Raw genomic sequence first — 20,518 nt, 5'->3', positions numbered from 1 at the left:
CAAGCCAATCAAACACTAAATCTTTTCGGACTTGGTTTCTCAAACCTCCATTGACTGCACGCTTCTCTTCATTCCCACTGATCAAATTCCAGACTTCCTGTTTTCTTTCCACTGACTTGCCGTCTCTGGGTCTCCTTTTTCACCTTCCAGTGGCATACAGCGTGCCTGAGGGTGAGCCCCTAATGAACTTGGCTGCTCCCAGATGCACCAAAATGAAGCCCACGCTCTCCTCTTCCTGGCTCACAGCCACCGTGTGGTCCCTGCAGGCGCTGCCCGCCCTCTCCACCGGGCATGCTCCTGTGTCTGAGGCGAGGACACTGTTTGACAGGCTCCTCTCTCTACCTGGAACACCTGTCTCTTCCAGCTCACCCATAAAATCCCACCTTGGAAGACTCATTTCCAGTCCTACTCCTCCAATTCCAGATGCCGCCAGCCTCCGACCAGAATTAATTTTTCCTTCCTGCCGCGTGCCAATGGGACTTCAGATGATGCATTATCTATCCAATTAAACTTCTTACTCTTGTTTCGCCATTTCGTAGCGGTCTACTTCCTGCTTGAATTATTAGGTAGGAGATAGGCTCTCTCTCTCTCTAGATTGTAAATTTCAGAGGACTAGGGAGATTTGTCACAGTCCGTTCCGAGTCTCCTGTCCTGTGCTTATCAGGCCTCAACAAACGTTAAATTTGATTGCGGATGGCGGCAGGCTGATGAGATCCCCGAACTGTGGATGTCTCTGGGTCACATACCCACATCCGTTCTGGCTGTGATAATCATCAAACGCACAAAAACATTTTACTCAGAGTATTGCTTTTATTTCTAAAACGGCTGAATGGAACAAGTGTCATTAAGAGGAGCAGCTAACCGTTCTAGTGAGAAGTGCTGGATTCCGTGTTGAAAGCTGAAATTCATTCCATAGGTATTTCTTGAGCTCTAATTATGTATCCAGCACTGGGGATGCATAGCCGTAAATGAGACAGATCTCTGCTCGGGAAGCACTTATAGGTATTTGCATGAATATGAAGTTTTCCATCAAGAGTTGACAGGTCTTAAACTGGGAAAAAAAAGAGTTCATTCCTTTATTAAAACATGATGTGTCAGAAGCGAAACCACACAGTCTCAACCACAGCACCAAGCAGAGCCAGGCACAGCGAATGTGTTGTCCATATACAAGGAAGTATAAAAAGAAAAAACACATTTATTAGGATACCTTTGTTGTATTTTATTTAAGGTTTGGTTATTGCTACTATGGAATATATTCCTTATCTCCAACTTTAATAAAACCCTGCAATAGGCAGGTTTAAGAATTTCTTTATATCCTTTAGCTGGGAAGAATCAGTAGAGATGTTAAGCAGTAATAATAGTATTTCTTATTTTTATTTTCTAACAGTAATAAAACTCACAATATTTCAGTTTCTAAATTAGTTCTATATATGCCAAACATTGTACTAGAAACTGGAAACGTGCAAAACTTAATTTACAGCCTACAGTAGCTCACAGAAGTACTCTTGTATTTCAGAATTGCATTACTGTTGGAAAAATAGGAATATATTACTAGAGGAGGATGCTTGTGTAGGAAGCTCTGAATTTTTCTTTCAAGGCTAGTTTGAAGCTGGACATTAGAGACATATACCATGATTTTCTGAAATACAAGCAAAAACTGGGGAAAAACGGAGCCTAAGCTCTCAGAACTGGGAAGGTTAGCATAGGGGAAATGTAAGAGGCCTTTGGTGGAAAATGTGAATGATGAGGAACATATATATTTGAAAACAGTAAAAGAGTGTGTTCCATATGTCTGTGTATGTATGTATAAAGATCTGTGGCTCCAAATTTGACTGGATTTTGTTTGTTTGTTTTTCAAAATCTTTTCTAAGAATTGCCCTGGTGGAAAATATTCCTGAAGGCCTTAACTATTCAGAAAATGCACCATTTCACTTATCACTTTTCCAAGGCTGGATGAATTTACTCAACATGGCCAAAAAGTCTGTTGACATAGTGTCTTCCCATTGGGATCTCAACCACAGTCATCCATCAGCATGTCAGGTAAGCCGCACCCTCAATGTGTGTGATGATTTTACTTATGTGCATTTTACACGCCTTAGTATCCTTGCTTTCACTTCTCAGGTTCAAGGTCTTTTCTTTAGTACATGGACATCATTACATTTATATGTCTGTGCCATTGTTAATCATCTGTCCCTCAGCTCCTACTAGAATGCCAGATTTTCAAGGGCAAACTCATGTTTCGTCTTTGCCTACGATAGGCTCTCTATACAGTTTTGCTGATTTGGACCACTTCAGGGGGTGCCATTCACATCATGGTCTCTGTTGACAGCACACCCAGAATTCTGCTGTGCACAACCTGCACGCTTGTGGTGCTAACTCCGTGCCTGCCTGCCAAGGCATTTATTTGGTTAATCGGTGTCATAATTCGCCTTAAGGACCCAGAGCCAACTTTTTTTTTTTTAATAGTGGAATCAAACTTCCCAGTGTAGTTTTATATTCTTGGCTTTTATATTATTATTATATTAGTTTTATATTATTGGGCAAGGATGAAATCAGTTTTGTTGCTGTGTATAATGTGTGTTGACATTTTAGCCTATAATCACCACCTCATTGGTGCTTGGAAATCTTTTATTCAATTGTACTATTATATTATTGTTTTTTTAAGTTTATTTATTTATATTTGAGAGACAGAGCATGAACAGGGAAGAGGCAGAGAGAGAGGGAGAGAGAGACTCCCAAGCAGGCTCTCCATAGTCAGTGCAGAGCCTGACGTGAGGCTCGAACTCACGAACCGCGAGATCATGACCTGAGCTGAAATCAAGTAGGATGCTTAACCGACTGAGCCGCCCAGACACCCCTCAATTATACTATTTTAAAGTTACAGGATATCAGATAATAGGTAAAAACAAGCAAAACCCACAAAGGCGTGCTAAAGAAGAACTGAGTAAATTTCTTGATTGTGTTCTGCACTTTTCTACCTCTCCTGTTTACACAGGTGTGTCAGGGATTTGTTGCTGCATATATCATTCCAAAACTTAATGATATCACAAATAACACTCACTTAATTCTTCATGATTCTTGGCAGTATTTAGCAGAAAGAACTCGTCTCTAATTCACATAGTGTCGGTTGGGATGACTTGACTGGGACTGGAGGATCCAAGAGGACTTTATTCACATTCCCAGCCTCTTACCTAGGAGCGATTGGAATGTCTGGGGGTCACCCGGGCCCCTCTCTGTATGTCTCTCATCACGCAGTAAACTAACCTGAACTTTTTACGGGGTGTTTATATCCTAAAAGGCCAAAAGCAGAAAGTATGAGGCCTTTTAAGACACGGGCTCTGGGATCCCAGCTGCTTCCACCCAATTCTGTTGGTCAAAGCAAGTCACGATCCAGGGTGAGAGTTAGGGCATCTATCCAGGACTGAGGAAGATTATTGACAGGCTTCCTTGGAAATTATACACCACAGTCCACTCCGGCCATAGCAATCCATATCTCTTCCACATACAAAATGCACTCCTCACCACCCACCCCCACACATTCGTCCCTTTACAATGAGAGATTGGGGGATGAGGGAAGATGGCAGGGGCTTGAACGGGATCAGGGAAGTAGAAGTTTCTAAAAAGTGGGGGAAGGGGTTGGTCCAGATAGGAAAATCATCTGGGTTTGCAAACTGGTGCTTGTCAAAGTTGGGCTCCTACCCTCCCACACAGAGACTGGGAGACAGGGACCCTCCCATCAGGTGTCGGCAGAACAAACAGTGCATTCTTTTGGCAATGTCGAGCTTTCTCAAGCAGGCACTTTAAGAGGGCCAGGGTCATCCTGGGATTGTGGCCTTGAGGTGTTAGGAACTGTGAGCATTTTGTTCAAGCCTTTTAATGAGCGAGGACGTGGGGGGATGTCAGGGGACAGGGGGGTACTGATGAAATCATCTTGCTGAGAGCCTGCAGTTTTTGTAAGACAAGTTTGAGCCTGGTGGAGAAGAGGGCCCAAAGAAGGCCGGCTAGAGTTTGGTCAAGGAGAGAATACTTGTTCGTTGCGTGACTTCAGAGTGAATTAAGGTGGGCATTGTGGATGTGGAAAGATCACGCCTGGAAGCTTCATTCCATTCACTCCAACAGCTGGCCTGCTGGCAACAATAGAAATTTTCAATTTGCTGCCAGTAACCTGGCTGTTATTGAACTCACACAGTGCCCTTTAGGATGACATCCAGTTAGAACCGATATCTTCGGGTAGAGGCATAGAGCTCCTGCCAAAGAGATGCCTCTTTGTGCCTCTTGGAACACCAACAACACCAGGCACCCTGCAGATTAAAACCATTCGGTTTTCTGCAGTGTTGAGTGTCATTTCCTTGCATCTTCACCGGGAAAGCTCTACACGTGCAGACATGAAGGATAGAGGGGCTTTGCTTGCTGTGCAGATTAAATGGGTGCAAGCAGGCTGTGAGAGCGATCTAGTGAACAGCTGTCCCACCCCTGCCTGTTCTTGGCCGGGAGACATGCCCTGTGGGGAGTGGGGATCTGTAGGAAAGAATGAGTTTCACAGCACCATCTAGAAGGCTCCTTTCTCAGCAAGGCAGTGAATGTCCTCTTCCGCTGGTCCGGGGCACTGGACCAAGTGGCCAAGTGATGATGCTGAGAAATACCATGCATTCATTCCCCATTGGTTGAACACCAGGTGTGGACTGTGGTCTTTAAGGTGGGGAGATGGGCAAAATAGGTGAAGGGGAATAAGAGGTACAGACTTGCAGTTATATATTATATGTGTATATATAGGTGTATACAATATTATATATTGTATGTGTATATATATAATTTATTTATTTTGAGAGAGACCGTGCAAGTAGGGGGAGGACAGGGAGAGAATCCCAAGCAGGCTCCATGCTGCCAGTACAGAGCCTCATGTGAGGCTTGAACCCACGAAGCCATGAGATCATGACCCAAGCTGAAACCAGAGTTGGATGCTGAACCCACTGAGCCACCCAAGCTCCCACAGACTTGCAGGTAGAAAATAAGTAAGTCATGAAGATACGAAGTATAGCATAGGAAATGTAGTCAATAATATTATAATAACGGTGTATAGTGACAGATGCTACTATTTTTGTCATCGGGAGCATTTCATAATGGGAGAGAAGTGTTGAATCACCATGTTGTGCACCTGAAACTACTAGAATATTGTAGTTGCCCTAGAATATTACATGTCAACTATACTTCAATTTAAAAAAAAAAAAAAAAACAAGTGGAAGAACCACCACCACAACAAAAATAGGTGATACAAACTAGAAAGTCCACCTTGCCTACCTCTGGCCAACAGAAGTGCTAGCATTTTATGTGGGCACCACACTTCCCTAGAACCTACAAGCCACACCAGGAAACATGAGTCTACAAACAGGTTTGCGTGCTGGCAACTCAACCCAGGCATCAACCTGGAGACAAAAAGTATAAATGAAAGGGAAGTTCCTAGATTTATAACATATTTTCAAGGTATTTGTGTCTTCAAAGTGATCGCATTTGACCCCGTTGGGAGACAAAGGAGGAAAGCAAGCAGTCAAATATGACTGAGGTCTCCCGTGTGCAGGCCCTGTTGAGGGCGTATGGGATACACCAGCGGACAAACTCAAGATCCCTTCCTTGGAGCTGACATGCTAGCAGAGTTGAATCTATTGCACTAAGATGAATAGGGAAATCATAAAAGAAAAAAATCCGTAAAAAAGAGAGAGCGAGCCTATGGCATAGAAATGGTGCTTGGTGACTGTCTCCATTTCTCACCTTCCCTCATGCAATCCTCGACCACTCGAGCAGTTTGTAAAGGGACCCAGAAGAACTTGTCTAAATACCATACGTCTTGGGCTTTTTTTTTTTTTAATTTTTATTTGTATTTGGAAAAGAGAGAGAGAGTAGGGGAGGGGCAGAGAGAGAGAGAGAGGGAGGGAGAGGATCCAAAGCAGACTCTATGCTCAAGCAGACAGCCTAATTCAGGGATGGAACTCACAAACTGCGAGATAATGGCCTGAGCCAAAGTCAGATGCTTACACTGACTGAGCCACCCAAGTACCCCTTGGGCTTAAAGATTATTTTGCAAGAAGCTGGTTCCCTTCTGTCCTCCCCTCCCATCCTGACAACAGAGGGTAATTGTGCAGAGGTCGGGAGCGGGGCAAGGAAACCAGGTCCTGGAAACCTGGTCTTTACTACCAACTGTTTCTCTTTAGGTACACTTTAAGGACCCAGATTCTGTTCTCTTCAGGCCATTAAGTGTTACCGTTCCCGAAAAACAAAGGTACTGGCTGAAAGCCTATTTTGAATGAAATTTTACCCAATCTCATCTTTCAAATACAATAGGAGTTTCCAGACTCTGGATTTGACATTTAGCATTGTTCCACACAAAACGCTGAAGGACACAAATTTGTAGCAAATTCATGGCAGCTTTCAAGTTGAGCTGCTGTAGTAAATAGCAGAGCATTCTTGATATGTGAATCTGTAATATGTGCACAGGGAAAAGAAATCTCATTGTACTTTATAAGCTCAGTATTGTAAGTAGGAAATGCAATGTTCTAAGTACAACTATTTAAAATTGGCAAAAAAAAAATTATTTCAGTGTTTGTGTGACCAATCTTTGGACCTGTGAGCATGCTTTTATTTTTACCAAGACCTTATAAGTATTGGAATGTAGTCATTGCTTGGCTTATTGCACACACACACACACACACACACACACACACAAAAGCACACCCTAATTACCCAAGTGAACACATTTAAATATTTTTAAACATTTATTTATTTTTGAGAGACAGAGCATGAGCGGAGCAGGGGCAGAGAGAGAGGGAGACACAGAATCCAAAGCAGGTGCCAGGCCCTGATCTGTCAGCACAGAGCCCGTTGCAGGACTTGAACTCAAAAACCGTGAGATCGTGACCTGAGCCAAAGTCGGCCGTTTAACTGACTGAGCCACCTAGGGGTCCCTAAAAAAATGTTTTTAAGATGTTCTAGTATAATGAAAATTGGCCCAGTTCACAGCTTATTTTCCACTAATATATTTTTTAAAAGAAAATAGTTTAAAAAAAATTTTTTTTTCAACGTTTATTTATTTTTGGGACAGAGAGAGACAGAGCATGAACGGGGCAGGGGCAGAGAGAGAGGGAGACACAGAATCGGAAACAGGCTCCAGGCTCTGAGCCATCAGCCCAGAGCCTGACGCGGGGCTCAAACTCACGGACCGCGAGATCGTGACCTGGCTGAAGTCGGACGCTTAACCGACTGCGCCACCCAGGCGCCCCTAAAAGAAAATAGTTTTAAGAGGAGTAAAATAGTCAAACAAACAGAGTCTGAAAAGTCCAGTGTGGAAACCACAAATGACCCATAGATAAACAGGACAACTGAGAGTCGGCCCATCTACTTATTATAATACAAATGTAAGGAATGAAGAATGCCCTGAGGAATGGTCAGCTGGTGTCAGGCAGGCCCCAGCTCAGCAGAAAAGAGACACAGATAAACGTGGCACATGACCTCTGTGTCTTTTCTGGATGAGAAGCAATTTTATAAGACTGAGTGATGGTCGTTATCACCAGGATGATAAATGCCAGCCGTGTGTGTGTGTGGAAACAGACACATTCATTAAAAATGCATTTTCAATCTGTAGTCCCAAGAGGTTGCTGTTTTAATTCCTACCCTGAAAAATTCATCTTGTCTTTTCCATCTCGCACTTGGGTGTTGTGTTTATTTGCTTCTTTATGTGTGGAAGGAAATTGGTGGGTAACTTTTCTCTGTATGAAACCATGGATGGCAAGGGCTAGTGAGGTCTATAGTTCCATGGTTACCATATTTTAAAATTTAATGAAAATTTTAAATTGGGCAAAGGATTTTGTTTCTTTCTGTCCAGATGGTGAGTTTAGACCCTGAAATACTGAAATTTTTAGGACAATGGGATTTCTAATTTATCGGATAAAATGATGGGGATTTATGAAATCAAGACTATTCAGGAAAAGACAGGAAATGTGACTTGATGATTTCAGAGCTACCTAATTCACTGGGGGAGGGGTGGGGGGACAAACAAACCTGTTCTCTGTGAGTTCACTGTGAGAAACCAAATAAAATAATTAATGAGCTCCCACAACTGAATCTTTAAGAGATGCATTTATGTGAAATCAATTAGTTATTCATCGGCAGTGAGTCATGATTGCCAATTGATGAGACATCACAATTTTGAAAAATTATGATTTAGAAAATGTAATGGTATTCGCTCAATTTCATGAGTAACATGAATGAAAGTTCAGTGATCCACGGGTGGTTTGGGGGAACACAAGCCAGGATCCTGTCTCTACACTGTGGTTGGTAGGCAGACTCTAGAGGTGAGTGAGGAAGGAGTAGCTCAGGTTCCTTTTTATCTACTTAATTCTTTATCTACTTTTATCAGCCTTGTGACTTTGAGTGAGATGCTGAACTCTGTAGGCCTCGATTTCCTCAGCAGCAACATCAGGGTCATAGAGCGTACATATCTCGTTAGTTGTGCAGATCACACTAGTTAAGATCTGTGAAGGGTACGGAACAGTGTTTGGCCATCTTATTATGTGTTTATTCTCACGAATGTTATTTGTGTACACACTGCAACTCTCGTTCCAATCAGTTTAATTTTACTAACAAATAATGAGTTCTTATTATGTGCTTTTCGCTGTGCTGGAAACTGGGGTGGTTACCAAGTAAAATTAAGAAAGAAATATATCGTTTCTAAAAATGTAAAGTTTGGGATGCCTGGGTGGCTCAGTTGGTTGAGCATCTGATTTCGGCTCAGGTCATGATCTCACAGTTCATGAGTTTGAGCCCCGCATCGGGCTCTGTGCTGATAGCTCAGAGCCTGGAGCCTGCTTCGGAATCTGTGTCTCCCTCTCTCTTCTGCCCCAACTTGCGCTCTCTCTCTCTCTCAAAAATAAATAAACATTAAAAAATTATTTTAAATGTAAAGCTCTGGGTAGATAAGGATTATGCAAATTATTGTAACTTCCATTTTTTAAGCACAAGTCTTTACACAAACACACAGCTACGCAAAGTCTTGCTATCACCCATCTGCTTATCTACACTCATCCATGCATGTGTGCACACATATACACATGTATCTCTGGACACTGACATCTTAAATCTTGAATCCATGGAAGTAATGTGGTCTTCTCAAACCTATAGCCATTTCTGATTTTTGTTGGTTGGTCAATTGGCTAGTTTTCTGCTCCTTGTTTTGTTTTATTTATTTTGTTTAGTTTTTAAAGTTTATTTATTTTGAGAGGGAAAAGAGAGCAAGTGGGGAAGGGGCAGAGAGAGAAGGAGAGAGAGAGAAGGCTCCAAGCAGACTCCACACCATCAGCTCAGAGCCAAACGTCCTCGAACCACGAACCATGAGATCGTGACCTGAGCTGAAGTCAGATACTTAACCAACTGAGCCACCCAGGTGCCCCTCTCCTTGTTTTTGTTTTAAGTTGAAGACTCCTATACCCAGGCAACATTGAGAGATCTCCCCTTGATGCTGGTGGGCCACATCTTGCTGTGGGCAAGGCAGCTGCATGGGTCACATCTTCTAGACCACTCATTCCTTGCTAGCAGTATTCTTCCTAACTGACTCTATAGATGTAGGTTAACCAACAGACAAAGGCTTTCGCTTTACCTAACTTGGAAACCTCTTCCTTGTCGCATGTCTTTTATAGCTATGTTCACAACTTTTTCGTAAATAGCATTATTCACATTTTCTATTAGAATCACTGTGTTTCGAGGCCTCCTAGGAAGCCTGCAGTCTGGAGGGGTCAGCTATGGCTCTGTGTTCTCCAGTCTCCACCATCTTTCCATTCTTCCTTTCGTTCCACCCCTCCTGTCCCAAGGCAGGTCCACTCCCTCCCCCAAGTCTGGTGAAGGACGCTGTTCATCCATTGATCGCGTAGACAAACAGTATCCACTTTGCAACACAGGGGTATTTCTGGAACCAAGAGAATCCTGTTTTTGCCAGTGTGAAAGTCTGAGAAAGGTACCCAAAAATCTCGCAGCCTCATCATAATATTTAATAAGAATTTCTTTTTTTTACTGGGTTTTTTTTTTGTTATCTAGGAAAAATAGAATTCCAACAGTTCCTGCTTTTTACTATGTCTGAAAGGAGAGGAGTGTGGTTGGTGGAGACTGGATTCTTTAAGTAACTGAAATTCTTTGAGCCTGTTGCAATTAAGAGGTTGGTGCCTTGTAACTAGTAACTTGGTGTGAGACAGCCAGAGAAAGTGGCATATTCCTATTCAACACGAAGAACACACATTTTATCCCTTGTTTTGATGCGGATCTGAGGGCTTGCATGCATTTCTACTATATCATGGCCAACTCTTGTCTGTTTTGTATGTTTTTACAGGGCTAGAGAGAAAAATACAACATGTATAAATGAATGGAAACAAGATTAGGATGCATACTAATGCTCTGTTTTTTGGCTCAATTCAGAATTCATTATTTTGTTTATTTTCAGTTCTCAGAGTTTGGTTTTGTAGAAAAGACAAATCAGCAGCATTCTTCAGGAGGCACATAATCTAGTGGAAAGATCACAGGGTTTGGCAGCAAATCTGTGTGACATGACCAGTAGTTTAGTAGTTGTGGCCACGTTAGGTAAATGTCATGACCCATCTGATCCTCAATTAACTCATCTATAAAACGGGTATAATAATGCCAGTCTCTTTGGATGGGTTTGTAAATCTGATCTAGATAATGTTTGTCAAACAACAAATAATGGAGCTCATAAAAAGAGAGTTTCTGTTTTCACTTTCATTTTTGTTTTCCTGATGCAGGACATTTAGTTGTACATTTACTTAGTGGATGCCTGCTTTCTATGTAACCTGAGAGCAGGAATAACTTTAAGATGTCTGTCACATTCTCAACTTCTATTCAAGGGGGTTGAGATAATTCTACTCAGGATACTAATTCAAGTTCTTCGGGGTTTCGGTGAAGAAAGAAGAAAGCGAAATGTGTATGTTTTCAGGTAGATTCTCCCCCTCCTCCCCCAGTAGGGCAGTGTTCAACCATGACTACCTGTCAGAATCACCAGGAAAGTTTCTGGAACATATAGATGCCCAGGTCACCCCAAAACACTAAAATTAGAGTGTCTGGGGAGGGGGCCAGGCTTTGATGCTGTTATAATGGTGGTTCTGTTAGGCAGCCAGGATTGAGTATCACTGCCTAAAAGAACCCCAGTCTAATAAACAGTGATTTGATGCTTCTAGATTTGACGGCTGGGCCACATTGGTGCCTTCCCACCAGGATTGTCATCCAGTGTTCTGTGTTTCAGTAACATGATGAACAAACCCTGTTAATTCCAGTTGTTTTCTCAGTGATGATATAAAATGGTGGCAACTTCTACTGGAATATTCCACACCGTTCTGGACTCCAGGCCATGTGCCATGTTTATTCCTGTAGCTTTATTGTCTAGCATGTGGTCAGGAAGAGAAGGGAGCCCAGTAGTTGCCTTGGGATTGGAAACAGTAGATCCCTCTTCAGCCCTCTCATCTCTAGGCTAAATATTATTTCAGTCAAGCTCCCGGTGTTCAGTGTCGGCATGAAAATAGCATCACCTGATGGAAAGGATGTCTCCTTCTTGCAAAGTAGCATCTTTTTCCCTCTTCCACAAAGTCAACACTCAGCAGATGCTTATAAATTAGCATTCTTGCATTTGAAATGTGGCCACAAAGCGATTTTGTGTGTGCCTTTATGGCACGGATAATTAGTAAGGTACCGCGCTGTTGGCTGGAGATGTGAAATCAAATAAGCAGTGGTCCCCACCCCTTGTGGAACTCAAAGTATAGTGGAGTTGCTGGAGAAGCCACCGTTGGCAATGCGGAATGCTAAAGCAGCACCAAGCAGGCCGGGAAGGCTGTCCTTGGCTCTTGGTGGCCCAGCGAGCTCTCTGGTTCTCCCTTGGTGCTGTTCTTTCTTGGTAACTTCCTGCTGCTTCACTGTGCTTCTGTTTCCCCATCTGTTGAGCAATCCTAATTATGCTCTTGCTTGCTTTCCAATGTATTTCCAAGGGAAATCATCATTCTGATATAAACTCATAAGCACTATGATTAGCGAGAGTTTAACCTCTGTGATTCTTTTAAAATCCAATCATATAGGCATGAATAAATCATGAACCCAAAGATACTCTTCCCAGTTATTTGGATTAAATAATGTTTTTTTTCTTAAAATTGTCTTATCTTAGTTCTGTTTACCTAAAAGGCTTGATTGTTTTGTGTCTAGACCTCCTTGCTGCATTTCCTGTGTATGGCCAATTTATGTTCTTGCAACTTCGTTTTAGAAAGAATCAGTTGGATTTTTTTTTCTCATTATAATAGAAATAGCTTCTCACTATAGAAAATTTGGAAACTACAGAGAAATAAAGAAAAACAAAATCATCCATGTGACCATCAATAAAACTTTTTTTAAGTTTGGTATTTTATGCATAAGTACATACATATGCTCATATTATGTAAAGTTTATATCTTAATTTTGATCTTGACATTACATTGGAAGCGCTTTCTCATGTTATTGGTAAACGTTATTTTAAATTGGCTGTATAATATCCAATGTTGTAGATGGACCAGATTAAATTTATAGAACTCCTTATTATTGGACATTTAATCTATTTTTTTTTAATTTTCCTCTTTCTGAATAAATTCTGCTACTATAAATATCTCTGTGCAAAACATTTTCTTTTTGCTCATTCACCTGGGGTCAGTTCTTAGAAGTGGGGTCATGGGGCACCCAGGTGACTTCGTCAGTTGAGCATCCGACCTCATCATGATCTCGCGGTTCGTGAGTTCGAGCCCCACATCGGGTTCACTGCTGTCAGCCTGTCAGTGTAGGGCCTGATTCAGATCCTCTATCCACCTCTCTCTACCCCTACCCCGCTTGCACTCTCCCCCAAAATAAATAAATATCTTTTAAAAAAATAGAAAAGGTAGGGTCAGAGGGCTAAGGAGGCTGGGCTTCTTTCTTCAGATGGAGGGATTTTCAGGGAACGTGTAGGACACCCTCATGGTTATGTTACAGGGGGAGCTGGGTTGTCACGAGTAAGGATCTGAAGGAATCCTGTCTCCGTTCAATGTGGGGCCCGCTGTCCCCTCAGAACAAGCGACTGTGGGAGAGCTGGAGTATCTGGCGTATGCCATGCGTCCCTCCCTTGCCCATCACACCCGCCTTTTCTGCACAGCGGTGCTGACAAGCCGTGCCGTCCACACTTTTCCGGACACAGCCGACCACACTGCCGAGATGACCTTGTCCACCTGCCCTTTGCAGCCGGAGTGGATGCTGGAGAACCCCAAAGCTACTTTCCAGCTACTGTAGGAATTCAGAGCCTAGGTCCCTGCTTCAAACATGCCACTGCTGATATTAATCCCTTGCTGTTTCGTGGCCCGTGATTGGTAGGATGAGCTCATTCGCGTCTCTTCATCTATCTGCCCCTGAGGAGGGGTGGCTGTGCTGCTACCCACTGTCTGCATATCTTACCATCGTTAGGCAAGGCCTCGATGAGGAACCGTTCAGAATAATTAAGCCCCTTAGTGGGATGGAACCTGGGTTAATGAATGGACCGGCAGGCTGCATGCCTGCATAGCAGATACTGCCCCCTGGCATCAGGCGGGTGATGCTTGCTGCTCCTGGCCCACAAAACGAGTGTTCTCCACTCAGCTGGGGGGCCGATGGCACCGACTTCCCAAAGCTGTGACTGATCCATGACCTCAGGACATTGGTGAGCTGATTCCTAGGCCAGCATCTTCTCCTTTCAGATGAGGAGTTCCATGTCCCGCAGACACGTCCAGAGAGCTGCCGGGGCCTCTGGCCACCTTTCCTGGCTGTGCTGTCTCCCGCGAGCCCACACCTCGCCATGGAGTCTGTCACTGTGCCGTCTTGGCGACACATGAGATCTGTCCGTCGTTCTGGCTGCCACTGACACAACTCCGTGTCTCTCACCGGACCACATACTGACTTGATTGCTGTGTTCGGCCTCCAGCCCTGCCCTGTACCCGTCCTTCTCCGATTTGCAGCCAAAATTTTCTTTTAGGGCAGAAATTCAATGATGTGCTTCCGTATGTAAAATCCTTTGGAGATCCACGGAGCTTTCCAGACATGGACCAAATTCCGTCCAGGCTTACGAGACCCTCCTACTTAGCTCTCAGGCCTCAGGTCTCCACCTGGAACATTCTTTTCTTTCCTCCCCTCCTTTGGGGAACTTTCCCTGTGTGCCTTAGGCTGTGCCTTAGGGTTATTAGTGCCCCTGCTATGTTGTCTCTAGGTCTCGACCCTGACATCTGACACACTGGGCTGTATTTACCTACTTATCATTTATCTCCAGCACTTATGAAGGTCCTGGCACTTAGCAAGCATCCAGTAAATGTGTTGAATGAAATTGCTTAAAAGACACTTCTCCCTGTTCTGGGGGTCCTTTTATTTGAGAATAAAAGCTGATGATGACAAATGTACAAATAATATATTTATATCCCTGGCAATCCTTAGATATTTCAGTAAGTATAGTAAGTAAATAAAATTTCAGTAATTTTTCTCAGTGAAAAAAAGAAGGGCACCTGGGTGGCTCAGTTGGTTAAGCATATGACTCTTGGTTTTGGCTTAGGTCGTGATTTCACAGTTTTGTGAGTTCGAGCCCTGAGTCAAGCTCTGTGCTGACAACGTGCAGCCTGCTTGGGATTCTCTCTCTTCCTCTCTGTCCCTTCCCCGTGCATGCTGTCTTTGTCTCAAAAGTAAATAAACTTAAAAATAAATGAAAAAAATTTTCAGCTATTTAGTGCTGAAAATTTCAGCAAAGATAGTCAGTAAATAAGTGATCAATCTTGAAGATAATTGAATTAATTGGCTAAATAAATAGGAAATTGAGTCAAGATGGGATCCATGCATACATGGTTTTGTCTCTTAAATCATAAATTAAAGAAAAAAATCAAAAAAGAAAAAAGAGAGGGAGGGAGCCAAACCATAAGAGACTCTTAAAAACTGAGAACAAACTGAGGGTTGATGGGGGGTGGGAAGGAGGGGCGGGTGGGTGATGGGTATTGAGGAGGGCACCTGTTGGGATGAGCACTGGGTGTTGTATGGAAACCAATTTGTCAATAAATTTCATATAAAAAAAGAAAGAAAAAAATCAAGGCAAGTGTATTGCTTTAAAAGGACATCATGGCTTAAGATAAATCCTAGTCTTGTTTTCTAGTAACTGTGTCATCAATCGTTTAATATCAGTCATCCACCCTTTTATACTTTGATTGAAACTTTATGTGCACATATAGATACATGTGTACAGGTATGTGTGTGTATATGTGTGCATCAGTGGGTAACAGCATACCTAAGATATATAATCACACACACACACACATTTTGGTGCTTATGTGTCTTTGGGATGCATTCTGGTTGTGGGGTTCCTGAGTGGAAGGCAGCAATGTTAGAATGTCCTGTCCCCAAATCATCGATGGGAGTAAAGGTTGCCACTCATAAATATTTTCCAGTCTCCTGCTTACAAAGAGAGATGTCCGTATTGCTTTGCATTGTGATTTCTTTGGCTACATGAAGCATCCTTCATGTTCAAGAGCCACACTTTTCCCAACTTTGATTGGGCTTTTGGTCTTTTCTTATTAATTTGTATACATTTTTGTAGAGTACAGCTATCAGGCCCTCCCTTCTTCTCATCTACATAGCAACTATTCCAAATTTTTGCTGTTTCTGCACTGAACTTTGTGGTATCTTTTTCTGTATAATTTTTTAACTTTGGTAATTCTGTGTATCTTTTATTGCGTCTATGTAGCTAGCTTCCTGTGGCCAGAGCAACAAAGCACCACAGACAGATGGCTTAAAACAACAGAAATTTCTTTTCTCCTGGTTCCGGAGGGCAGAAGTCTGCAATCAGTTTCCCTGGGCTGAAACCTAGGTGTCAGAGCAGAGCAGTGCTCTGTCCTGAGGCTCCAGCAGCCCCCACTACTGGGAGAGAACACTTCTCACCCCTTCCAGTTTCTGGAAGCTGCCAGCGCCCCTTAGCTGGTGGCTCTATCCCTCCAGTCTCCAAGGCTGGCATCTCCAAACACCTCTGCCCTGTCTCCAGGTGGCAGCCTCCCCTGGGTGTGTCCAATCCCTTCTGCCTCTCTGCCTTTCTCCTATAAGTACACTGATTACATTTAAGACCTTCTCAGATAATAATCCAGGATAACCTCATCTCGAAATCTTTAATCGTATCTGCGAAGATTCTATTTCCAAATAAGATAAAATTTGCAGACTCCAGATTAGGACCTGACATTTTGGGGACCATTATTTAGCCTCCTATAGCTTGGTTAAGGTCGGCCCTACTTGAAGATGGAACATACCTGTCCATGCTTGCATAGATTTTCTTGAAGGTATTGATATGTTTTTATTTTTCCTGAAAACATATTTTTCTAAGTGGTGTAATATAGGGGTCTTTTCAATTGTGCCAGATTTAACCACTTTATCTTTTTCAGACTGAATTAAAACAGTGCCTTTGTTATTGATATAATCCTGTGTGCACCATTTCTGGATTCTCTATTAAGTTCCCTTCTGTGTTTATCCATTCCTATGCATGACTTTATATTTTTTATAAAGCTGTAGACATTTATGGTTATAAATTTCCCTGACACCAGATATTGCCTCATTTCATGGTTTTGCTCTGAAGTACCCACCTATTTATAGCTTTCCAGAGAATACAGAAATTCACTTTTCTTTTCTCCTATGATGTACAGATAATCTGAGTAAGTTAAATTTTCAAGTAGATATGATTTGTTTTATGTGTTGCTTGTTAATTGTCTGTTTCTCATTTTCTTGGATTATGATCAAAGAATGAAGCTGGTAGAATATCTTCCTTACACTTTGTTCAGGTTTTCTTTCTTTTAAAAAAAAAACTATGTAAATATATATAAAGATACGTTTATTTATTTTGAGAGAGAGCAAGAAACAGTAAGTGTGCAAGCAGGGAGGGGCAGAGAGTGAATCCCAAGCGGGCTCCACACTATCACCACAGAACCCAACATGGGGCTCAAACCCACAAACCGAACTGTGAGATCATGACCTGAGCCAAAATCAAGAGTCAAACACTTAACTGACTGAGCCACCCAGGCACCCCTTGTTCAAATTTTCTTAATGGCAGTTACAGAACAGATTTTCATGATGTTCTACAGACAAGCAAACGATTGTTTTGAGGGGTTTCATATATAAAATGAGAAATATGTATAAATGTATATACCTAATCAAGTTTATTGATAATATTATTTAATTTTCATATATTCTCATTTATTCCTTTTTAGGTCACCCACTTGTGAAAGACATATTTTGAAGTATTATATTGTTGTAGTGTTTTAATTGCATTACTGTTAGCCTTTGCTTTATATATTTAGATGCCATGTTGTTTGGTACATACCAATTTATAACTGTCACTGCTCCATAAATTGTGCCATCACAGAATAATTGCCTACTCTTTCTCATCTAGCTCTTTTAAGCCCTCCCAACTCTCATTCTAATTTTTACTGAGATTCTTTATCCTGTTTGTTGTAGACCAGTGTTTCTCAATCTTCTTTTTTCTATCACCTTACTAAGGAGACTTTTTAGACGTTTTTTTCCCTAAACCTGCACCCCCCCCCCAACCATGAGGTTTTAATACCACAGATATGTTGCATATTTATTGTATATATATCTGTGTTTTATTTATAAAAAGAATAACTTACACACACATGCACACAGTGAACAAACTCATCCCCTTTAGGGTAATAGTGCCTCCCACTGAGAATCACATAATAGATTCTCAGGAGAACAGTAGACCTTCCCCTGTAATGTGTCTCTTCTATGTCAAGAATCTTTATTTACCAGGTACATCAAACACATAATCCATATCATCTTGCTCATCACTTGTCTCTTATCCTTTTCATCCTCCTTGATGGTGATTAGTGTCCTTTACTGTTTAATTAGATTCTTTCCTTGAATATGTCCTTCATATGGGTTATGTAGGTAATATAGTTTCTAAATCTGTATATATCTGCAAAAATTTCTCTTTTTTTCACCCTGGTGGGTAAAATCTTTGAGTAAAGCATTCCTTTGCTTTAGTTATTTTTTTCTTTTATAGTCTGTAGCCACCATGTACCAACTTAGTGTTGCAAATGGTTGGCTCCATGCCAGTCTGATCCATTTTGCTTGATAGGTAGCTTTTGTTTTTGTTTTGTTTTTGGCCGGTTTTTAAGAATTTCTCTTTCTCTTTGCTATTGATCAGTGTCACGGAATGTACCTAAATGTGTCTTTCCGCACTGCATTTACCTTCATCTTCAATTATCTTTTCAACATGTAGGTTTATCTTAAAAACTGAGAACAAACTGAGCATTGATGGGGGGTGGGAGGGAGGGAAGAGTGGGTGATGGGTATTGAGGAAGGCACCTGTTGGAATGAGCACTGGGTATTGTATGGAAACCAATTTGACGATAAATTTCATATTTAAAAAAAAACATGTAGGTTTAGGTCTTGCCTCAGGTAGGACAATTTTTCTTCTGTTACTTGAAAGCTTATTCTTTTTACCTCTTTTTGTCTTCCAATACACCTATTAGCCACATGTTATATATCCTCAATTTATCTATCACCCTTTTCTTCCCTTGTCACCCTTATGTTTTCGTGTGTGTGCATGCATATGTGTGTGCACTTTGAGGTATTTCTTCCTTGAGGTCTTCAGACCAATGATTTGGGTCACAACAGTGGCTATGCTGTTCTTTAATTATTATTCTAATTTACTTCTAAAATCACAGAGTGTTAGTCCCAGCCATGCTTACCTGTCCTTGAATACTTACATTGTGTTTTAGCTGTAGTTCTGTCTTCTTGAGTTGTTGGTATCATCAAATGCCCGCTGTGTTCAAGCATCTTTTCTCTTGTTGGGCCCCTTAAATGCACTGATATTTGACTTTATCAGATTATTAGTGGCTTCTTCCTTTTAGGTAAAGGAGGGACAGTATTGGGTGGTTAACTAATCCCCCTCAATACTTCAATACTCCAATCTCTAGGCAGGCTGCCTGGGCTTAATTGGCTTAAACTGCTCAACATGCCTGAGCCACTGACATCTTCAAGAGGATTCATTTAATTTTGAAATGTGGTCTACTGTTTCTCACCAGGAATGGCAAGTTTTTAAATTGGTTGACCCTTGAACAACAGGGGTTAATAGGGTACCAACCCCCTGCATAGTTGAAAATCCACATGAACTTTTGACTCCCCAAAACTTTGATACTAATAGCCTCCTGTTGATCAGAGATCCGACTGATAACATAAATAGCCAATTAGCACATATTTTGTATGTTATGTGAATAATAAAGTAAACTAGGAAAATGTTATTAAGAAAATCATAAGGATGAAAAAACACATATACAGGACTGTGCAATATTTGTCAAAAAAAACTGAGTACAAGTGGACTTGGGCAGCTCAAACCTGTGTTGTTTAAGAGTTAACCATACTGATGTTTAAAAACCAAGGGGCTTTTGTATTCCTTTATAACAATACAGTGAGTAGATTTAACTCAGAAAACAGTAGCCCTTACTACAGATCTCGGCATGGAGAAGGTGTTTCACACCTTTGTTACTACATTCTGATGTCTTAGCCAGAATGTGTGGATAGGAAGGTAAGACACTGAAAACAGAGAAGTTCCCCCCAGGCCCAAGTTCATTACAATAAGCACTATAATTAACAATTTTAAGAATCCTTGGTGTAAGTAATCAGCACATACTAACAGTAAAAATAAGCTTTATTTAATGACAGTCTGCCAGTATCTGTAGATTTGGGAGTTTCTATTTTCATCCATGTTTGAGATTTCTGGTGTTCACAAAAATAACACAGTGGGAATCAGTTTAAGGCACAGAGCCAGAAATACAGATAGGTTAGAAGATCTCCTATGTTTCATTTGTACTAAATACATTGTGAACTAAGAACCAAAAAAAAAAAAAAAATGCATTTGTGTAAAAATACCAGCTCATTACTGGTGAGTCTCATCAAACACAAAACATATAAGCCTTTTCTCTGTGTGAAGGGGAAAAGTACGAATAATCTGTATGACTATATGATGACCATGAATCTGGGCTCCAGAAATCTGGCCATGCAGACATCACCAAGCATCCCAGGGTGTGTGACAAGATTGTAGTGCACGTCAGTGGAGAGCCAGAGCTGATGAGGAAGGTCATCTTGGTGATAACCCTGCAGGAGAACCACAGAGCCCCCCACCTGGATGTCCCTCTCGCCTGTATCTGAGCCTCTCACTGCCCAGCCCCTTATCTCTGTGCAATAAACCTGAAATCTACGTGGACCCTGCAATCTGCAAGTCAGCCTGTTTTCTTTCTTCTGTCCTCTGTCTCTCCATATGTTTCTCTCTCTCACTCCCCACTCCACCTCTTTTAAATTAGCAGTTGACAACAGTCCGCTGCCCTCATTCAGTGCCTCCTAGGAAACCTGGTCTGCTGTGAGCCTGCCTCCAGGCTCTGGGTGCAGAGTAATTCCATGAGCTCCACCTTTGGCAACCTCG

The 20,518-nt window shown here is 41.8% G+C and overlaps 1 protein-coding gene across 1 annotated transcript in view; it reads left to right on the top strand.

Annotated features, from left to right (window-relative positions):
* The window catches only part of PLD5 (phospholipase D family member 5), a 411,871-nt gene that overhangs the window by 231,881 nt on the left and 159,472 nt on the right, over nucleotides 1-20,518 (top strand). The window contains exon 3 of the mRNA XM_047077346.1: nucleotides 1,872-2,040. Within this exon, the coding sequence (XP_046933302.1) occupies nucleotides 1,872-2,040 (169 nt within the window). The remainder of the gene's footprint in view (nucleotides 1-1,871; nucleotides 2,041-20,518) is intronic.

This window comes from Lynx rufus, unplaced genomic scaffold, assembly GCF_022079265.1.
Source record: "Lynx rufus isolate CCGP_SWC_20201006 ecotype Redwood Valley unplaced genomic scaffold, mLynRuf1.p SCAF_15, whole genome shotgun sequence".
Classification (NCBI taxonomy): domain Eukaryota; kingdom Metazoa; phylum Chordata; class Mammalia; order Carnivora; family Felidae; genus Lynx; species Lynx rufus.
This window is presented reverse-complemented; position numbering and strand designations above follow the sequence as displayed.